The sequence below is a fragment of the Salmo salar genome, chromosome ssa04 (genome assembly GCF_905237065.1).
Source record: "Salmo salar chromosome ssa04, Ssal_v3.1, whole genome shotgun sequence".
Classification (NCBI taxonomy): Eukaryota; Metazoa; Chordata; class Actinopteri; order Salmoniformes; family Salmonidae; genus Salmo; species Salmo salar.
In genome coordinates this window covers 32029562-32048676 of record NC_059445.1, presented here as the reverse complement: position 1 = coordinate 32048676, position 19115 = coordinate 32029562, and the positions used below count along the sequence as shown (strand labels likewise).

General features: G+C 41.0%; 1 protein-coding gene across 2 annotated transcripts in view; it reads right to left on the bottom strand.

Annotated features, from left to right (window-relative positions):
- Positions 1–19115, bottom strand: part of zpld1a (zona pellucida-like domain containing 1a) — an 89573-nt gene that overhangs the window by 35014 nt on the left and 35444 nt on the right. Inside the window, exons 2-7 of one of the 2 annotated variants that reach the window (NM_001165392.1) lie at positions 12734–12816; positions 11983–12096; positions 11028–11248; positions 10119–10300; positions 9600–9672; positions 5815–5912 (exon numbers count right to left, since the gene is read on the bottom strand). In NM_001165392.1, coding sequence (NP_001158864.1) covers positions 5815–5912; positions 9600–9672; positions 10119–10300; positions 11028–11248; positions 11983–12088 — 680 coding nt within the window. In that variant the 5' untranslated portion in view covers positions 12089–12096; positions 12734–12816. Of the gene's footprint in view, positions 1–5814; positions 5913–9599; positions 9673–10118; positions 10301–11027; positions 11249–11982; positions 12097–12733; positions 13021–19115 lie in introns of those variants that run through there. The other variant, XM_014195688.2, reaches the window with a different exon arrangement.

Below are 19115 nucleotides of genomic sequence, written 5' to 3'. Positions count from 1 at the left end.
TTATATCAAAAACCAGCTTTTTACATTAGCATGTGACGTTCAGAACTAGCATACCCCCCGCAAACTTCCGGGGAATTCGCTAACATTTTACTAAATTACTCACGATAAACGTTCACAAAAAGCATAACAATTATTTTAAGAATTATAGATACAGACCTCCTCTATGCACTCGATATGTCCGATTATAAAATAGCTTTTTGGTGAAAGCACATTTTGCAATATTCTAAGTACATAGCCCAGGCATCACGGGCTCGCTATTGAGACACCCGGCAAGTTTAGCACTCACCATAATCATATTTACTATTATAAAAGTTTCATTACCTTTTGTTGTCTTCGTCAGAATACACACCCAGGACTGCTACTTCAATAACAAATGTTGGTTTGGTCCAAAATAATCCATCGTTATATCCGAATAGCGGCGTTTTGTTCGTGCGTTCCAGACACTATCCGAAATAGTAAAGAAGTGTCACGCGCATGGCGCAATTCGTGACAATAAAATTCTAAGTATTCCATTACCGTACTTCGAAGCATGTCAACCGCTGTTTAAAATCAATTTTTACGACATTTTTCTCGTAGAAAAGCGATAATATTCCGACAGGGAATCTCCTTTTCGGCAAACAGAGGAAAAAATCCCAAAGGCGGGGGCGGTCGGGGTCACGCGCATAAGCCAGTGTCTCTTGATCGGCCACTTGAGAAAGGCGATAATGTGTTTCAGCCTGGGGCTGGAATGACGACATTCTGTTTTTTCCCGGGCTCTGAGAGCCTATGGAAGACGTGGGAAGTGTCACGTTAGAGCAGAGATCCTTAGTAAATGATAGAGATGGAAAAGAAGTTCAACAAATGGTCAGACAGGCCACTTCCTGTAAAGGAATCTCTCAGGTTTTGACCTGCCATTTGAGTTCTGTTATACTCACAGACACCATTCAAACAGTTTTAGAAAATTTAGGGTGTTTTCTATCCATATGTAATAAGTATATGCATATTCTAGTTACTGGGTAGGAGTGGTAACCAGATTAAATCGGGTATGTTTTTTATCCAGCCGTGTCAATGCTGCCCCCTAGCCCTGCGTTTGAGCCAATCAGTTGTGTTGTGATAAGGTAGGGGTGGTATAATATACAAATAGCCCTATTTGGTAAAAGACCAAGTCCATATTATTGCAAGATCAGCTCAAATAAGCAAAGATAAATGACAGTCTCTCACTTTAAGACATGAAGGTCTGTCAATCTGGAAAATGTCAAGAACTTCGAAAGTTTCAAGTGCAGTGGCAAAAATCATCAAGAGCTATGATGAAACTGGCTCTCATGAGGATCGCCACAGGAAAGGAAGACCCAGAGTTACCTCGGCTGCAGAGGACAATGTCACGTCCTGACCAGCAGAGGGAGTAGTTGTTTAGTATTTTGGTCAGGACGTGGCAGAGGGATGTTTGTTTTGTATGGTGGGGGTTTTGTGTGTGTTGTAGAGGGGTGTTTGATTTATGTGTTCCTGGGTTTTGGGGGTATGTTCTAGGTTAGTATGTTCTAAGTTGTATTTCTGCATTCTGTCTAGTTTAGGTTTTCTATGTTTAGGTTTGGGTGCTGGACTCTCAATTGGAGGCAGGTGTTTCTCGTTGCCTCTGAGAGTCCTATATATGGGTAATTGTTTGGTGTAGTGTTGTGGGAGATTGTTTCTTGTTTTGCTGAGTGTGCCTGAAAAGACTGTTTTGTTGATCGGTCGGTCTTCATTTTGGTGTTTTTCTTGGTTTAAAATAAATATCAAGATGAGCATCCACATTCCTGCTGTGTTTTGGTCCTCCATTCCCGACGACAACCGTTACAGACAAGTTCATTAGAGTTGACTGCACCTCACATTGCAGCCCAAATAAATGCTTCACAGAGTTCAAATAGGCATCATGGTCAAATTGTGGCAAAGAAACCATTACTAAAAGACACCAATAAGAGGAAGAGACTTGCTTGAGCCAAGAAACACGATCAATGGACCTTAGACTGGTGGAAATCTGTCCTTTGGTCTGATGAGTCCAAATGTGAGATTTTTGGTTCCAACCACTGTGTCTTTGTGAGATACAGAGTAGGTGAACGGATTATCTCTGTAGTTTTGGTTCCCACCGTGAAGCATGGAGGAGGATGTGTGATTGTGTGGGGGTGCTTTGCTGGTGACACTGTCTGTGATGATTTATTTAGAATTCAAGGCACACTAAACTAGCATTGCTACCACAGCATTCTGCAGCAATACGCCATCCCATCTGGTTTGCGCTTAGTGGGACCATCATTTGTTTTTCAACTGGATAATGACCCAACACACCACCAGGTTGTGTAAGTGCTATTTGACCAAGAAGGAGAGTGATGGAGTGCTGCATCAGATGACCTGGCCTCCACAATCACCCGACCTCAACCCAATTGAGATGGTTTGTGATGAGTTGGACCGCAGAGTGAAGGAAAAGCAGCCAACAAGTGCTCAGCATATGTGAGAAGTCCTTCAAGAGAATTGGAAAAAAATTCCAGGTGAAGCCGTTTGAGAGAATGCTAAGAGTGTGCAAAGCTGTCATAAAGGGTGTCTACTTTGAAGAATCTCAAATAACATATTTTAATTTGTTTAACACTTTTATGGTTACTGCATGATTCCACGTGTTTATCAGAGTTTCGATGTCTTCAATATTATTCTACAATGTACAAAATAGTCAAACTAAAGAAAAATCCAAACCTTTGACTGGTACTGTATGTTAAATAATATTCACTAGAATATATAGAACGGTTTACAATATTAGGGATCAATGAAAGAGAGCCATGTAAATACATACATATTTTGTCTCCTTTTCAGCACTAATTGGTAGATTTAAAGATACTTTGATCTTGTATATTATTTTGGGATTGGAAAGTATTTATGAAAAATAAAAAACAGATTTGGAGAGCCTTTACACACAACACATACAGTATTGGGGAATCAAAAATTCTGTGTTTTGATTCATTCTGAAAGTTGCCATATTAAATTGTTTAATCCATTAAATATTGGAAGGTGAGAAAAGTGTACATGTCCTGACAATAGAGACCTCGTATTTTTCTATGGTAGAGTAGCTCAGGGCGTGACTGGGGGGTTTTGTCTAGTTTATTTATTTCTATGTTTGGTTCTAGTTTCTTTTTTCTATTTAGTTTTTTTTGTCTAGTTTAACATTTCTGTTGTGGTCTAGGTTCTTTTTTCTATGTTGGGTTTTTGTCTAGTTTACATTTTCTATGTTGTGTTCTAGGTTGGGTTTTTTGTATGATTCCCAATTAGAGGCAGCTGGTCATCGTTGTCTCTAATTGGGGATCATATTTAAGTTGTTGTTTTTCCCACTAGTGTTTGTGGGAGATTATTTTGAGTTTGCATGTAGCACCTCTTCGTCACGGTTTGTTGTTTTTGTTTATAGTTTGTCTGTCTTGCATAGTTTCACATAGTAATAAAGATGTGGAACGATACGCACGCTGCGCCTTGGTCTCTTTCATACGACAACCGTGACAGTACAATAGGGGTTGAACAGTAGTCCTATAAATATACCCTAATAATCATGGAACTCTGACAACAGCTCAACTGTCCAGTCGCCAGGCTCAAGGTTTAAACTGCCTTTTGTGGTCTGCATTCCATAATGATTCAAGTTGTTTACAAGTTCCAAATTACTGCACAACTTTGAATTTGTTAGCCTAATATGATTCACTATTGCTAGCGATCCTCAGGAACAACCACACGAACGTGACAGAGGAAAGAAAGATAAACTAACAATGTAATGGAATGATACAAAATGTAAGGAAAGTAACACTGAAGTGACAGAAATAAATGTATGCTGGTATAACTAATGTTGTCTACTGATAGTGGACAATATTTAGCACAATATAGATGGTAAAGAAATACAGTGAAAAGTTGGGGCACTCTAGAAATCAAAAATCAACTTGGTGGGTTACATTTGCGCATGGCTACAGAAGCGTATAACTTCGGTCTCCACATTTCATATCTGCAAGTTATAAGTCCAGCATTTCCTAAACTTTGTCTCCAGCGATCATAAGGTAAAATAGATCTAAAACAATTGTCATGTATATGTACAATCCCCTTATCCAAACAGCTTACTCATTTACCTAGCTCTTATCAATAGCGCTTATCAATTTGTAAATTACAGTGCATGGAGAATGTTATTTTAATCTGAGAAAATAAAGAGGTTGTTCCACTTCAACCGTGTTCACTGTGCATGAAAGTGGTGGAATGAGGGAATGAAGTCAAGGTCAAAATACGGCATATCTGTAAACACACCTCCACCACACATTCATTTCTTTGATCTCCACCCCAGACAAATAGCAGGTGAGTAGCATGCTATTCTCATGCTTAAGTTCAAGGTCAGAATACTTGCAGAGAGAAAAGTGTATTAAACCTGAATTATGCTCCATTTTCACACTTTTAACTTATGGTTGGAATTCCTTCCATCTGAGGAAGTGGAAATTTAAAACTCATAAGCTAGATTGATAAATATAATAATATTGAGTTGCATCCCCCCTTTTTTCCCTCAGAACACCTTCCTTCCTGAGCGGTATGACGGCTGCATGGTCCAATGGGGTTTATACTTGCGTACTATTGTTTGTACAGATGGACGTGGTATCTTCAGGCATTTGGGAATTGCTCCCAAGGATGAACCAGACTTGTGGAGGTCTATAATTTTTTTCTGAGGTCTTGGCTGATTTCTTTTGATTTTCCCATGATGTCAAGCAAAGAGGCATTTAGTTCGAAGGTAGGCCTTGAAATACATCCACAAGTACACCTCCAATTGACTCAAATTATGTCAATTAGCCTATCAGAAGCTTGGCTGTCGAAATGTTGGTTATTTAATTATTGTATCTGAGCTCCTAGAGTGTGAGGATCTCTTTTCTTTTTCAAGTGTTAAAATAAAATGTTATTAGTGACATGCGCCGAATACACAGGTGTAGACCTTCCAGTAAAATGCTTACTTGCAGGCTCTAACCAACAATGCAGTTAAAAAAAATATATGGATAAGAATAAGAGATTAAAGTAGCAAGTAATTAAAGAGCAGCAGTAAAATAACAATAGCGAGACTATATACAGGGGGGTACCGATACAGAGTCAATGTGCGGGGGCACCGGTTAGTTGAGGTAGTATGTACATGTAGGTAGAGTTATTAAAGTGACTATGCATAGATGACAACAGAGAGTAGCAGTGGTGTAAAGAGGGGGTGGGGAGGGGGGTGCACAGCAAATAGTCTGGGTAGCCATTTGACTAGATGTTCAGAAGTCTTATGGCTTGGGGGTAGAAGCCTTCTACTCCGCTAGCTACTGTAGCACCAAGCCTAAAGAGGTGTGAATTTCTTTCGCATTCACAACCAATCTGATCTACTGCAGAGCTGTATTTAGGGCAGTGGGATAATGATTCACATTGTGTGTAGTGAAAATATGTGTATTTTTACGTTCCTGCTAAGTAATATTATAGTATTATCTAACTCCAAAAGTTAAAAAAAAATGCACTCACTAAGGTCGAACATACAGTTCAGGGCCAGTATTCATAAAGCATCTCAGAGTCAGAATGCTGATCTAAGATCAATGTTAACTTTTGGATCATAATAAACAACATTCACATGGACATGAAGAGACCTGATCCTAGATCAGCGTCCTACTCTAACAATACATACGTTTGCACTGCGGAAACATTTTTGCCGCTGCCGTGGTTGTCACTTTCCCACCAATCAAGTCCCTAATGTACATTCCATTATTGCCGAAGTTCAAGAAGGGTCTGCAGACATGTTATATGGCTCTTGGAAGTTCTTGATGAAATTAAATGATTGGTTACCTCCTGTCCAAGTTGGTAGCTTTGACTGCTGCAAACACACGTGTCTTCAGTGTGAGCCCCGCCATAGGGATTGACAGCTGCTGAACGTATGACGAGTCCTTTACAGAGACAAACACACAAAGAAATCAACAAGTCACAATTGTTTTAATCCCTCATTAACATTTAGATGAGGACAGGATTCATGAATTGCACTGGATTTGTAATCTGAGTTCGAAAAAATACTCTTTCAATTGTATTATTCATTTTTGCAATAAATTTAGGGTAAATTGGCAGAAACCTCCTCCGTTACTGGAATAATCTGTAATTAGTTATTTGACCTGTAAATGTATAATAGCTACACTGCCCCTGTATTTCATATCAACTGTCAAATTTCCAATCATGAAAACTACTCAATACTTCCTTTGTCTGGATGTGATAGAACTTCTATTAAGATATGAAATAACTTTGATTTGCATTTCAGAAGGAGATAAAATGAATATAGTGTCTTTATGGTTAATATACACTGCTCAAAAAAATAAAGGGAACACATAAACAACACAATGTAACTCCAAGTCAATCACACTTCTGTGAAATCAAACTGTCCACTTAGGAAGCAACACTGATTGACAATATATTTCACATGCTGTTGTGCAAATGGAATAGACAACAGGTGGAAATTATAGGCAATTAGCAAGACACCCCCAATAAAGGAGTGGTTCTGCAGGTGGTGACCACAGACCACTTCTCAGTTCCTATGCTTCCTGGCTGATGTTTTGGTCACTTTTGAATGCTGGCGGTGCTTTCACTCTAGTGGTAGCATGAGACGGAGTCTACAACCCACACAAGTGGCTCAGGTAGTGCAGCTCATCCAGGATGGCACATCAATGCGAGCTGTGGCAAGAAGGTTTGCTGTGTCTGTCAGCGTAGTGTCCAGAGCATGGAGGCGCTACCAGGAGACAGGCCAGTACATCAGGAGACGTGGAGGAGGCCAACAACCCAGCAGCAGGACCGCTACCTCCGCCTTTGTGCAAGGAGGAGCAGGAGGAGCACTGCCAGAGCCCTGCAAAATGACCTCCAGCAGGCCACAAATGTGCATGTGTCTGCTCAAACGGTCAGAAACAGACTCCATGAGGGTGGTATGAGGGCCCGACGTCCACAGGTGGGGGTTGTGCTTACAGCCCAACACCGTGCAAGCCGTTTGGCATTTGCCAGAGAACACCAAGATTGGCAAATTCGCCTCTGGCGCCCTGTGCTCTTCACAGATGAAAGCAGGTTCACACTGAGTACATGTGACAGACGTGACAGAGTCTGGAGACGCCGTGGAGAACGTTCTGCTGCCTGCAACATCCTCCAGCATGGCCAGTTTGGCGGTGGGTCAGTCATGGTGTGGGGTGGCATTTCTTTGGGGGGCCGCACAGCCCTCCATGTGCTCGCCAGAGGTAGCCTGACTGCCATTAGGTACTGAGATGAGATCCTCAGACCCCTTGTGAGACCATATGCTGGTGCAGTTGGCCCTGGGTTCCTCCTAATGCAAGACAATGCTAGACCTCATGTGGCTGGAGTGTGTCAGCAGTTCCTGCAAGAGGAAGGCATTGATGCTATGGACTGGCCCGCCCGTTCCCCAGACCTGAATCCAATTGAGCACATCTGGGACATCATGTCTCGCTCCATCCACCAACGCCACGTTGCACCACAGACTGTCCAGGAGTTGGCGGATGCTTTAGTCCAGGTCTGGGAGGAGATCCCTCAGGAGACCATCCGCCACCTCATCAGGAGCATGCCCAGGCGTTGTAGGGAGGTCATACAGGCACGTGGAGGCCACACACACTACTGAGCCTCATTTTGACTTGTTTTAAGGACATTACATCAACATCAGATCAGCCTGTAGTGTGGTTTTCCACTTTAATTTTGTGTGACTCCAAATCCAGACCTTCATGGGTTGATAAATTGGATTTCCATTGATTATTTTTGTGTGATTTTGTTGTCAGCACATTCAACTATGTAAAGAAAAAAGTATTTAATAAGATTTCATTCATTCAGATCTAGGATGTGTTATTTTCGTGTTCCCTTTATTTTTTTGAGCAGTATATATTTGTGGGACATTGTTTATGATTGACTTCTATTTGACCATTTTGCTCTACAGTGCCTTCAGAAAGTATTCACACCCATTGACTTTTTCCGCATTTTGTTGTGTTACAGCCTGAATTTGATTAAATTGAGATTGTTTGTTACTGGCCTACACACCATACCCTATAATGTCAAAGTGGAATTATGTTTTTCGTATTTTATTAAGTAAATTAATAAAAAATGAAAAGCTGAAATATCTTGAGTCAATAAATATTCAACACCCCAGTTATGGCAAGCCTAAATAAGTTCAGGACCAAATATTTGCTTAACAAGTCACATAATAACATGCATGGACTCAATCTGTGTGCAATAATAGCGTTTAACATGATTTTTGAATGACTACCTCATCTCTGTACCCCACCCATACAATTATCTGTAAGGTCGAGCAGTGAATTTCAAACACAAATTCAACCACAAAGACCAGGGAGGTTTTCCAATGCCTGGCGAAGAAGGGCACCTATTGGTAGACATTGGATATCCCTTTGAGGATGGTGAAGTAATTAATTACACTTTGGATGTGTATCAAAACACCCAGTAACTACAAAGATACAGGCATCCTTCCTACCTCAATTACCGGAGAGGAAGCAAACCGCTCAGGGATTTCACTATGAGGCCAATGCTGACTCCAAAACTATTACAGAGTTTAATGACTGTGATAGTAGAAAACTGAGGATGGATCACCAACATTGTAGTTACTCCACAATACTAACCTAATTGACAGAGTGAAAAGAAGTAAGCCTGTACAGAATAAAAATATCCCTAAACATGCATCCTGTTTGCAACAAAGCACTAAAGTAATACTGCAAAAACTGTGGCAAATGAATTAACTTTTTATCCTGAATAAAGTCTTATGTTTGGTGCAAATTCAATTCAACACATTACTGAGTACCACTCTCCATACTTTCAAGCATAGTGGTGGCTGCATAATGTTATTGGTATGCTTGTCATCATTAAGGACAGGGTCGTTTTTCAGGATAAAAAATGTAAGGAATGGAGCTAAGTACAGGCAAAACCCTAGAGGATAACCTGGTTCAGTCTGCTTTCCACCAGACACCTGGATATGAATTCAACTTTCAGCAGGACAATAACCTAAAACACAAGTGCAAATCTACACTGGAGTTGCTTACCAAGAAGACAATGAATGTTCCTGTGTGGCTGAGTTAAAGTTTTGACTTAAATCTGCTTGAAAATCTATGGAAAGACCTGAAAATGGTTGTCTAGCGATGATCAACAACGAATTTTACAGAGCTTGAAGAATTTTGAAAATAATAATGGGCGTATGTTGTACAATCCAGGTGGTGTGGAAAGCTCTGAGGGACTTATTCCACAGCTGTAATTGCTGCCAAAGGTTATTCTAACATGTATTGACTCAGGGGGTTGAAGGTATACAGTATCTAATCAAGACATGTTTTTTATTATTATTATTATTTTATTTTTTACAAATGTTAGAATTTTTCTTCCACTTTGACATTACAGAGTACAATTAAATCCATTTTAATCCCACCTTGTAATACAACAAAATGTGGAAAAGGTCAAGGGGTGTGAATAGTTTCTGAAGGCACTCTATGCACATTTTATTCCTGGGTGCAAACTTTGCCTGTATAATATGGTTAGTAAATCTAGCAGTGAAAGTGTACCATAGCGAAAATGCAATTGTGTAATTTGTAAAATGTACTTACATTGTAAAGCAGTAGACTCAAAGTGCTGACAAAAGTACCATTGCTGTCCTTCACTGATATTGCAGCAGCTGACCTTGAATAAACATGAAAATGAAAGTTATGCTAAACATGTTTTATTGCCTGATTTATATCCAACATTGAGTTACATTTGCATATGGTTTATCTTGGTTTACTTTCAGATATCTTGATAAATGGACCATATGTCAGTGTGATACATCATTCTCTTTTAACATAAAACTTAGATTCTATAACCTTCTCAAATCATGTGTTATCTTCATTGTGCTCTCCAATAATTTTTCATTTTGGTCATTTTCAGTTTACTGCATCCCTATGTACAGTATATCTGAAATGGTAATCAATTAAGTCCATTGACAACACAATTCTGACACATTCATATGACTTTTCACTGACTTTGAATTATCTCTATTATTAATTGTATTATGAATTCAGAGGAATTGTAGACATGTGAATGGATAAAAATCATCATAGAAACTTGAGGGATTATTTCACAGCACTTACGAAGCCAGCTGTGTATTGTTCACCAGGTATTCCAGAGGGTAGCTACAGCTGAATTTGTAGAGCAGACCTGGCAGGTAGCTAATGATAGTCGGGGGATCTGGTGTATCGATGTACCCTGATATGTTCCCAATCTGCACCAGTGAGAGGTTCCCATAAGCATTAGGCCCCTGAGCCGTGGAAACCTGCAACACAAAATCAGTGGTGAATGCCTGCCCCATCCCATCCCCATCATTATGGGAGTAAAGGTCCCATCAGTAGAGAGGGCCAGTGGCGATAACATCAACCATACTATTAAGCTAATGCCCCCTCATCGTGCTAATCCCTAACTCAATTCCCTTTATCACAGCATCAGCGGCCCAGGAACCACCCTACAATCAAAACAACAAAATGGGGAAGAAGGCAACCTTAGTAAAGGCTCCTCTCGAATCTCTCCCGCTGTTTCTAGGAACAAGCAATCACCTCTCCAAGGCTTCCATTCTCCCAACCCCAACCACCACTACAATTACTGAACCACTGTTGGAAACTAAAATGTAGGTTGTCAACATCAAAACATAGACACTGTAGATGACTGTGTACATTTTTAAGATGATTCCTAATAGTAGGACATTTTATTTAGTTGTTTATCTCCTTTTGTTTTTTGCTGCCTTTTAGAAGAATTGAAGGCTTGGGAGTGATGTAAGTGCTCTGTGGTTGGAGCCACGGTAAGAGGAGCCATGATCTGTCATGAACTCTTTTAGGGTTTTCCGGATACAGATTAACCTTAGTCCTGGACTTCAAGACATGCTCAATAAATAATCTCCATCAAAAGTGCTTTTTAGTCCAGAACTTAATCTGTTTCCAGGAAACTGACCCATAGGTGTGATAGAAGGCATTATAAACAGGTGGTTGGAATAAGCATGGGCCCCTTACCACCAGGGCATTGCCACATGTCTCCAAGGTGGCTAGGCTAATGCTGAAGAGGACCACGGTGGGGAAGGTGTTGTTATTGATGAAACCACGACAGTGGGCATCTCCATGGCGACCGTTGAGGGCCAGGTCAGTGTCGGTGTAGCCGGAGAAGAGAACAGGACAAAAGTTGATCTTGAGGGTGATTGTCTGCACCCCACAGTACACACTAATGTCCCGCTCCGCTGGGAGAGAGCAGAGAAAACAACAACAGTTATTATCACAGCACAAATCATATTATGGCCTTACATGCATTTTTTTCAAAGAGGGATAACTAAACAAGGCTAAAGAAAAAGACTAAAGAAGGCTTACACTGGCACAGAAAATAAAACAATGATAATTTTATTGATTTGAGCTCAATTTGGAAATGTCTATATCAAGAGCATCTTGATGGGTTGCATCACCGCCTGATACGGCAACTGCACTGCCCACAACCGCAAAGCTCTACAGAGGGTGGTGCAGATGGCCCAATAGTTCACTTGGGACGAGCTCTCTGCCTTCCAAGACATCTACAGCAGGCAATGCTTGAGGAAGACCCGAAGGTCGTCAAGGACTACAGTCACCCAGACCATGGACTGTTAACCCTGTTACCATCTAGCAAGCAGCATCGGGTCTTGGACCAAAGGCTCCAAGACAGCTTCTACCACCAGGCCGTCAGACAGTTGAACAGCTAACAATAAAATTGTATTTCATTATAAGTGTAAATAAAGGTTCCACTGTTTTTCCGAAGACGGAATAAACCATGTAAACTTTCTGAAATATATAAGACATAGCAACAATTCACTATCCTAAATATGTTACATGCATCAGTCCAATATGAGTAAAGTTAAAGTTATATGTTACATTCATAAAGTTATATGAATAACCTGCATTGAAGTTGTATTGAATTTAAATGAATATAATGTATTTATTTTCTCACCAGGGAAGCGGCTGTGGAAGTTGGCATCACAGTTGTATCCATTGAATTGTGCTCCAACTGATAATGCCTTACTTATAAGCAAAATGATCAAACATATTTGTTCCATTTCAGCACCTGGAGGAAAACAATGTTTTTCATCAGTCTTTGCCATCTTCCATATCATACATATTTTGGTTTAAGAGCTTCAGTTTAGTGTACATCATGGGAATAAAAAAGTAACATGATTTTGTTAGTTATTTCAGAAATCACAGTGAGACAAACATTAACTTCTATGAAGAATAAGGTGCAAGAAATCCACCTTCAATTTAATTCAAAAAGGTTTACTTTGTAAATCCTAGTTATTGCTAACAGCAATAGTGTTAACACAAAGACAATTATTCTGCTAGTCTTTTGACGTCTGAACATTATCTATCTCAAATGCACTTGTTAAGATACGATTATTTGGTAAAACCATGGACAAAACAGCCAAATATTGATATAATCCACTGGCTTGGTTGTCACCGCAACATTACTAAGCACAATGGGCTAAGTCTTGTCTTTGTTTTCTCAACGTCTAAAAACCTTTTATCAGATGATGATAATATACATATTGTATCTAATGATGATCAGATAAGGGTTTTTGTTGTGGAGAAACAGCAACTTTTCAAGCAGCTGGGTTCCCTTGGTCAATGCTTGTTGAGCTTCCCTGGCTATCAGTGGAGTTGAGTTGTTCAAGGTTGTCAAGGTAAAAAACAGCCCCAGTGCTACTCACCCTGGTCCTTGGAAGTCGACGAATCAGCGGTTCTCCATATGCTCGGGACTGCTGCATGTGATGGAATGATCCGCACAGCATCCCTACACCACAAATAGAAACATGGTGTGGGTCGGGGGGGAAAAGAGCCCGGCAACATAAGAGATTCATTATTTGAACACGTCAACAAAAAAAGGGCTGTCCAGGAGAACATGGGAAAGTCCATCACATCTGAATGTGTTATACAAATCCTTTCACAGATCCAGAAACATGAGCAGGTTTTGAAGTTTCCCACTCATATCCTTTCTGCTTGATCTGGCTCTGTCAGCGCACACAAACGGTTTGACGCCGCATGAGGTCCGTGCTGGGGGAATTATCTTTTCATCGGCCTACGGAGTGGGTGCAGCGCGCTGACTGAGCAGCTCTTTCTCTCTTGCCAGCAGTGGGCCCAGGTCTTTTCACGCTTTGTGTCCAGCCTTCCTCCATCAACACATCTCTGCTGGCCTTCCCTGGTCTCCTCTCTGGGGCAGTGAGCCACCACCTGTCCCCCTGATGTTTCAACTTTGACTCCTGCTCTCAGGCTCCCAAAAGGCCTAACAGTAATTTTTATGGGATTAGCAAGTCCCTAGTGTCCTATGTTCCATATGGACAGCACTATATGTGCAGGGCTAGATAATGTGAGCCATATAGACAAAGTGCAGATAGGACCTCTTCTGTGGGTGCGGAGTTCTAGGTATTACATTTTTGCTCAACTCTGAATTAAGGTCAGGAAAAAGCTAAAACAAAACTCACACTTGTTCTCATTACTCAATTGGTCATTATGTTAGCTAGTTCACCAGTTTGCCCATCAGTGACATATTGTATACCTATCTCTCAATTGTATGTTTTTTCCTGTATTGATAGGGCCAATATCACCTAATCCTGGACTAAAAAGCAAGATCAATAGAGAATATCCATAAAAATTATTTTAAATCCAGGACTAGGTTTAATCTGTGAAACCGCCGCCCCCCCCCCTCTCTCCCCCATAGTTTGGTATAAAGAGCTCATTATTTCTTATGCTGGATGACACACAAGTCAAGTGATCCATTATTATCCATGAAGGGTAATTCAGGTGATTAAAAAACAGACATCACAAAAATTGATAGCTGGTTAATGTTGCCAGATTATTCTCTCTTTGGAATTTTAACTCACATCAGTATAAATGAACCTGTAATGTGTGTGGGTGTGTCCGTGTGTCCTTCTTACCTTACCTGTCTTAGTAAGTCCATATTGGATATACAGTACGAGCGCTATCCTTTTTCAATGTTCTAGACCTGTCATTCCAGTGTTGTGTACAGGTGATGCAGGTGAAGTACAGTTAAGGCCGCAGAGACAGTGGCAGAAACATTCAGGAGTCAGTCCCAATAACCAAACTTCCCTTTTCTACACTTTGGTTCAGGGACCTCTTAAGGCGGTTGCGTGAGAGAGAGTATTTGAAAATGTTATTTCACCTTTATTTAACCAGGTAAACTAGTTGAGAACAAGTTCTCATTTACAACTGCAACCTGGCCAAGATAAAGCAAAGCAGTGCAACACAAACAACAACACAGAGTTACACATTGAATAAACAAGCATACAGTCAATAACACCATAGAAAAAAGAAAGTCTATATACAGTGTGTGCAAATGGCATGAAGAGGTAAGGCAATAAATAGGCCATAGTAGCGAAGTAATTACAATTTAGCAAATTAACACTGGAGTGATAGATGAGCAGATGGTGATGTGCAAGTAGAAATACTGGTGTGCAAAAGAGCAGAAAAGTAAATAAAAACAATATGGGGATGAGGTAGGTAGATTGGGCGGGCTGTTTACAGATGGGCTATGTACAGCTGCAGCGATCGGTTAGCTGCTCAGACAGCTGATGTTTAAAGTTAGTGAGGGAAATATAAGTCTCCAGCTTCAGCGATTTTTGCAATTCGTTCCAGTCATTGGCAGCAGTGAACTGGAAGGAAAGGCGGCCAAAGAGGTGTTGGCTTTGGGGATGACCAGTGAAATATACCTGCTGGAGCGCGTGCTATGGGTGGGTGTTGTTATCGTGACCAGTGAGCTGAGACAAGGCGGAGCTTTACCTAGCATAGACTTGTAGATGACCTGGAGCCAGTGGGTCTGGCAACGAATATGTAGCGAGGGCCAGCCGACTAGAGGCTGCATCCAGTTTGCTGAGTAGAGTATTGGAAGCTATTTTGTAAATGACATCGCGAAGTCGAGGATCAGTAGGATAGTCAGTTTTACGAGGGTATGTTTTGGCAGCGTGAATGAAGGAGGCTTTGTTGTGAAATAGGAAGCTAATTCTAGATTTAATTTTGTATTGGAGATGTTTAATATGAGTCTGGAAGGAGAGTTTACAGTCTAGCCAGACACCTAGGTATTTGTAGTTGTCCACATATTCTAAGTCAGAACCGTCCAGAGTAGTGATGCTAGTCGGGCAGGCGGGTGCGGGTAGTGAATGGTTGAAAAGCATGCATTTATTTTACTAGCGTTTAAGAGCAGTTGGAGGCCACGGAAGGAGAGTTGTATGGTATTGAAACTCGTCTGGAGGTTAGTTAACACAGTGTCCAAAGAAGGGCCAGAAGTATACAGAATGGTGTCGTCTGCATAGAGGTGGATCAGGGAATCACCCGCAGCAAGAGCAACATCGTTGATATATACAGAGAAAAGAGTTGGCCCAAGAATTGAACACTGTGGTACCCCCATAGAGACTGCCAGAGGTCCGGACAACAGGCCCTCCGATTTGACACACTGAACTCTGTCTAAGAAGTAGGCAGTCATTTGAGAAACCAAGACTGTTGAGTCTGCCGATAAGAATATGGTGATTGATAGAGTCGAAAGCCTTGGCCAGGTTGATGACGATGGCTGCACAGTACTGTCTTTTATCAATGGCAATTATGATATCATTTAGTACCTTGAGTGTGGCTGAGGTGCACCCGTGACCAGCTTGAAAACCGGATTGCACAGCGGAGAAGGTGTGGTGGGATTCGAAATGGTCAGTGATCTGTTTATTAACTTGGCTTTCGAAGACTTTAGAAAGGCAGGGCAGATGGACATAGGTCTATAACAGTTCGGGTCTAGAGTGTCACCCCCTTTGAAGAGGGGGATGACTGTGGCAGCTTTCCAATCTTTAGGGATCTCGGACGATACGAAAGAGAGGTTGAACAGACTGGTAATAGGCGTTGCAACAATGGCGGTGGAAAATTGTAGAAAGAGGTTCCAGATTGTCTGGCCCAGCTGATTTGTACGGGTCCAGGTTTTGCAGCTCTTTCAGAACATCTGCTATCTGGATTTGGGTGAAGGAGAAGCTGGGGAGGCTTGGGCAAGTAGCTGCGGGGGGTACGGAGCTGTTGGCCGGGGTTGGGGTAGCCAGGAGGAAAGCATGGCCAGCCATAGAGAAATGCTTATTGAAATTCTCGATTATCGTAGGTTTATCGGTGGTGACAGTGTTACCTAGCCTCAGTGCAGTGGGCAGCTGGGAGGAGGTGCTCTTATTCTCCATGGACTTTACAGTGTCCCAAAACGTTTTGGAGTTAGAGCTACAGGATGCAAATTTCTGTTTGAAAAAGCTAGTATTTGTTAAATATGAATGAACGGCAAGAATCAAATTGTTGGTTAAAACCCCAGGCTGGCAAATAGTACAGTTATTCACATATCAAGATAGTCATATCTATCTAGGCTCCAGCACTTGTCATTCATTCATTTTTCACAGTTGCATCTCTCGATATGGCAGGCGATTAGATGTGGAAAAGCATCTCACAACATGAAACAGGACCAACACCTCAAAGCTACCATTTTGATGTTTTCATTGCCTCACATACCCAGAAATATTACCATTGTCAGGCCACAACACTATGGTCAGCCTTGTAAAAGACAGATGGGGTAGATATTTGCACCGTGTTGTCACACTTTTTACTCTTGTGTGTATTTCTCAGCACCAGTACATCTAACAAGACTCTGTTCAATATTTGGAGAAAGGCCAAGGTCTTACGTTGAAATGGGAACCCATCTTATCATTATATCTTATTCCAACATGGAGTTATATGCCATCAAACAAATGCTGTCCACTTGTGACAACCAGCCCCATCGCGAAATTGTATTTCACAAAGAATGTGGTTGATTGTCACAATGTTTGCTAGGGAGAAGTTATACGGACACGTCTGGTGGCCAAAACTGATGATACAGTTGAAGTCGGAAGTTTAGATATACCTTAGCCAAATACATTTAAACTCAGTTTTTCACAATTCCTGTCATTTAATCCTAGTACAAATTCCCTGTTTAGGTCAGTTAGGATCACCACTATATTTTAAGAATGTGAAATGTCAAAATAATAGTAGAGAGAATGATTTATTTCAGCTTTTGTTACTTTCATCACATTCCCAGTCGGTCAGAAGTTTGCATACACTCAATCAGTATTTGGTAGCATTACCTTTAAATTGTTTAACTTGGGTCAAACTTTTCGGGTAGCCTTCCACAAGCTGCCCACAATAGGTTGGGTGAATTTTGGCCCTTCCTCCTGACAGAGCTGGTGTAACTGAGTCAGGTTGTAGGCCTCCTTGCTCACACACACTTTTTCAGTCCTGCCCACAAATTTTCTATAGGTATGAGGTCAGGTTGTGATGGCCACTCCAATATCTTGACTACCTCTTACATCTAGATGTTCCGCTAGCGGAACGCCTCGCCAATATCCAATGATAGAGCGTGGCGCGAATTACAAACTCCTCAAAAATCCCAAAACTTCAATTTTTCAAACATATGACTATTTTACAGCTATTTAAAGACAAGACTCTCGTTAATCTAACCACACTGTCCGATTTCAAAAAGGCTTTACAACGAAAGCAAAACATTAGATTATGTCAGCAGAGTACTCAGCCAGAAATAATCAGACACCCATTTTTCAAGCTAGCATATAATGTCACAAAAACCCAAACCACAGCTAAATGCAGCACTAACCTTTGATGATCTTCATCAGATGACAACCCTAGGACATTATGTTATACAATACATGCATGTTTTGTTCAATCAAGTTCATATTTATATCAAAAACCCGCTTTTTACATTGGCATGTGACGTTCAGAACTAGCATACCACCCAAACTTCCGGGGAATTTACTAACAATTTACTAAATTACTCACGATAAACGTTCACAAAAAGCATAACAATTATTTTAAGAATTATAGATACAGAACTCCTCTATGCACTCGATATGTCCGATTTTAAAATAGCTTTTGGTGAAAGCACATTTTGCAATATTCTAAGTACATAGCCCAGCCATCACGGGCTAGCTATTTAGACACCCGGCAAGTTTAGCCTTCACCAAAATCAGATTTACTATTACAAAAGTTTGATTACCTTTTGTTGTCTTCATCAGAATGCACTCCCAGGACTGCTACTTCAATAACAAATGTTGGTTTGGTCCAAAATAATCCATCGTTATATCCGAATAGCGGCGTTTTGTTCGTGCGTTCCAGACACTATCCGAATGGTAAATAAGGGTCGCACGCATGGCGCAATTCGTGACAAAAAAAATTCTAAATATTCCATTACCGTACTTCGAAGCATGTCAACCGCTGTTTAAAATCCATTTTTATGCCATTTTTCTCGTAAAAAAGCGATAATATTCCGACCGGGAGTGGTGGTTTTCGTTCAAAGGGAGAGAAAATAAAAACATCTCGTGCCCTCGTGCACGAGCCCCAGTCTGATGGTCCTCTGACAGGCCACTATCCAAACGCGCTAATGTGTTTCAGCCAGGGGCTGCCTCGATATCATTCAGCTTTTTCCCGGGTTCTGAGAGCCTATGGGAGCCGTAGGAAGTGTCACGTTACAGCAAAGATCCTAAATGTTCAATAAACAGAGGCAAGAAGCCCAAGGAATGGTCAGAGAGGGTACTTCTTGTTTGGAATCTTTTCAGGTTTTTGCCTGCCATATGAGTTCTGTTATACTCACAGACACCATTCAAAGTTTTAGAAACTTTAGGGTGTTTTCTATCCAAAGCCAATAATTATATGCATATTCTAGTTTCTGGGCAGGAGTAGTAACCAGATTAAATCGGGTACGTTTTTTTATCCAGCCGTGCAAATACTGCCCCCTATCCCCAACAGGTTTTAATGAAGACCAGACATGCGGGGTTATGAATAGGTCCACAACATACAACCTACAGTTAACCAAGGATGTGATTGTTTGGGCCAAAGACAGAAACTTACCTTTGTGCGTGTTGAATGTTGATCAGGAGAAGGCTTTCGACAGGGTGAGTCATGATTTCCTGTTCTCAATTCTAGGAAGAATGAATTGCAGTATGATTTTTGTTAATTGGATTAGGACAATGTATAATAAAGCATATAGTAGAGTGCAAATTAACGGGTTTCTCAGCAAACCAG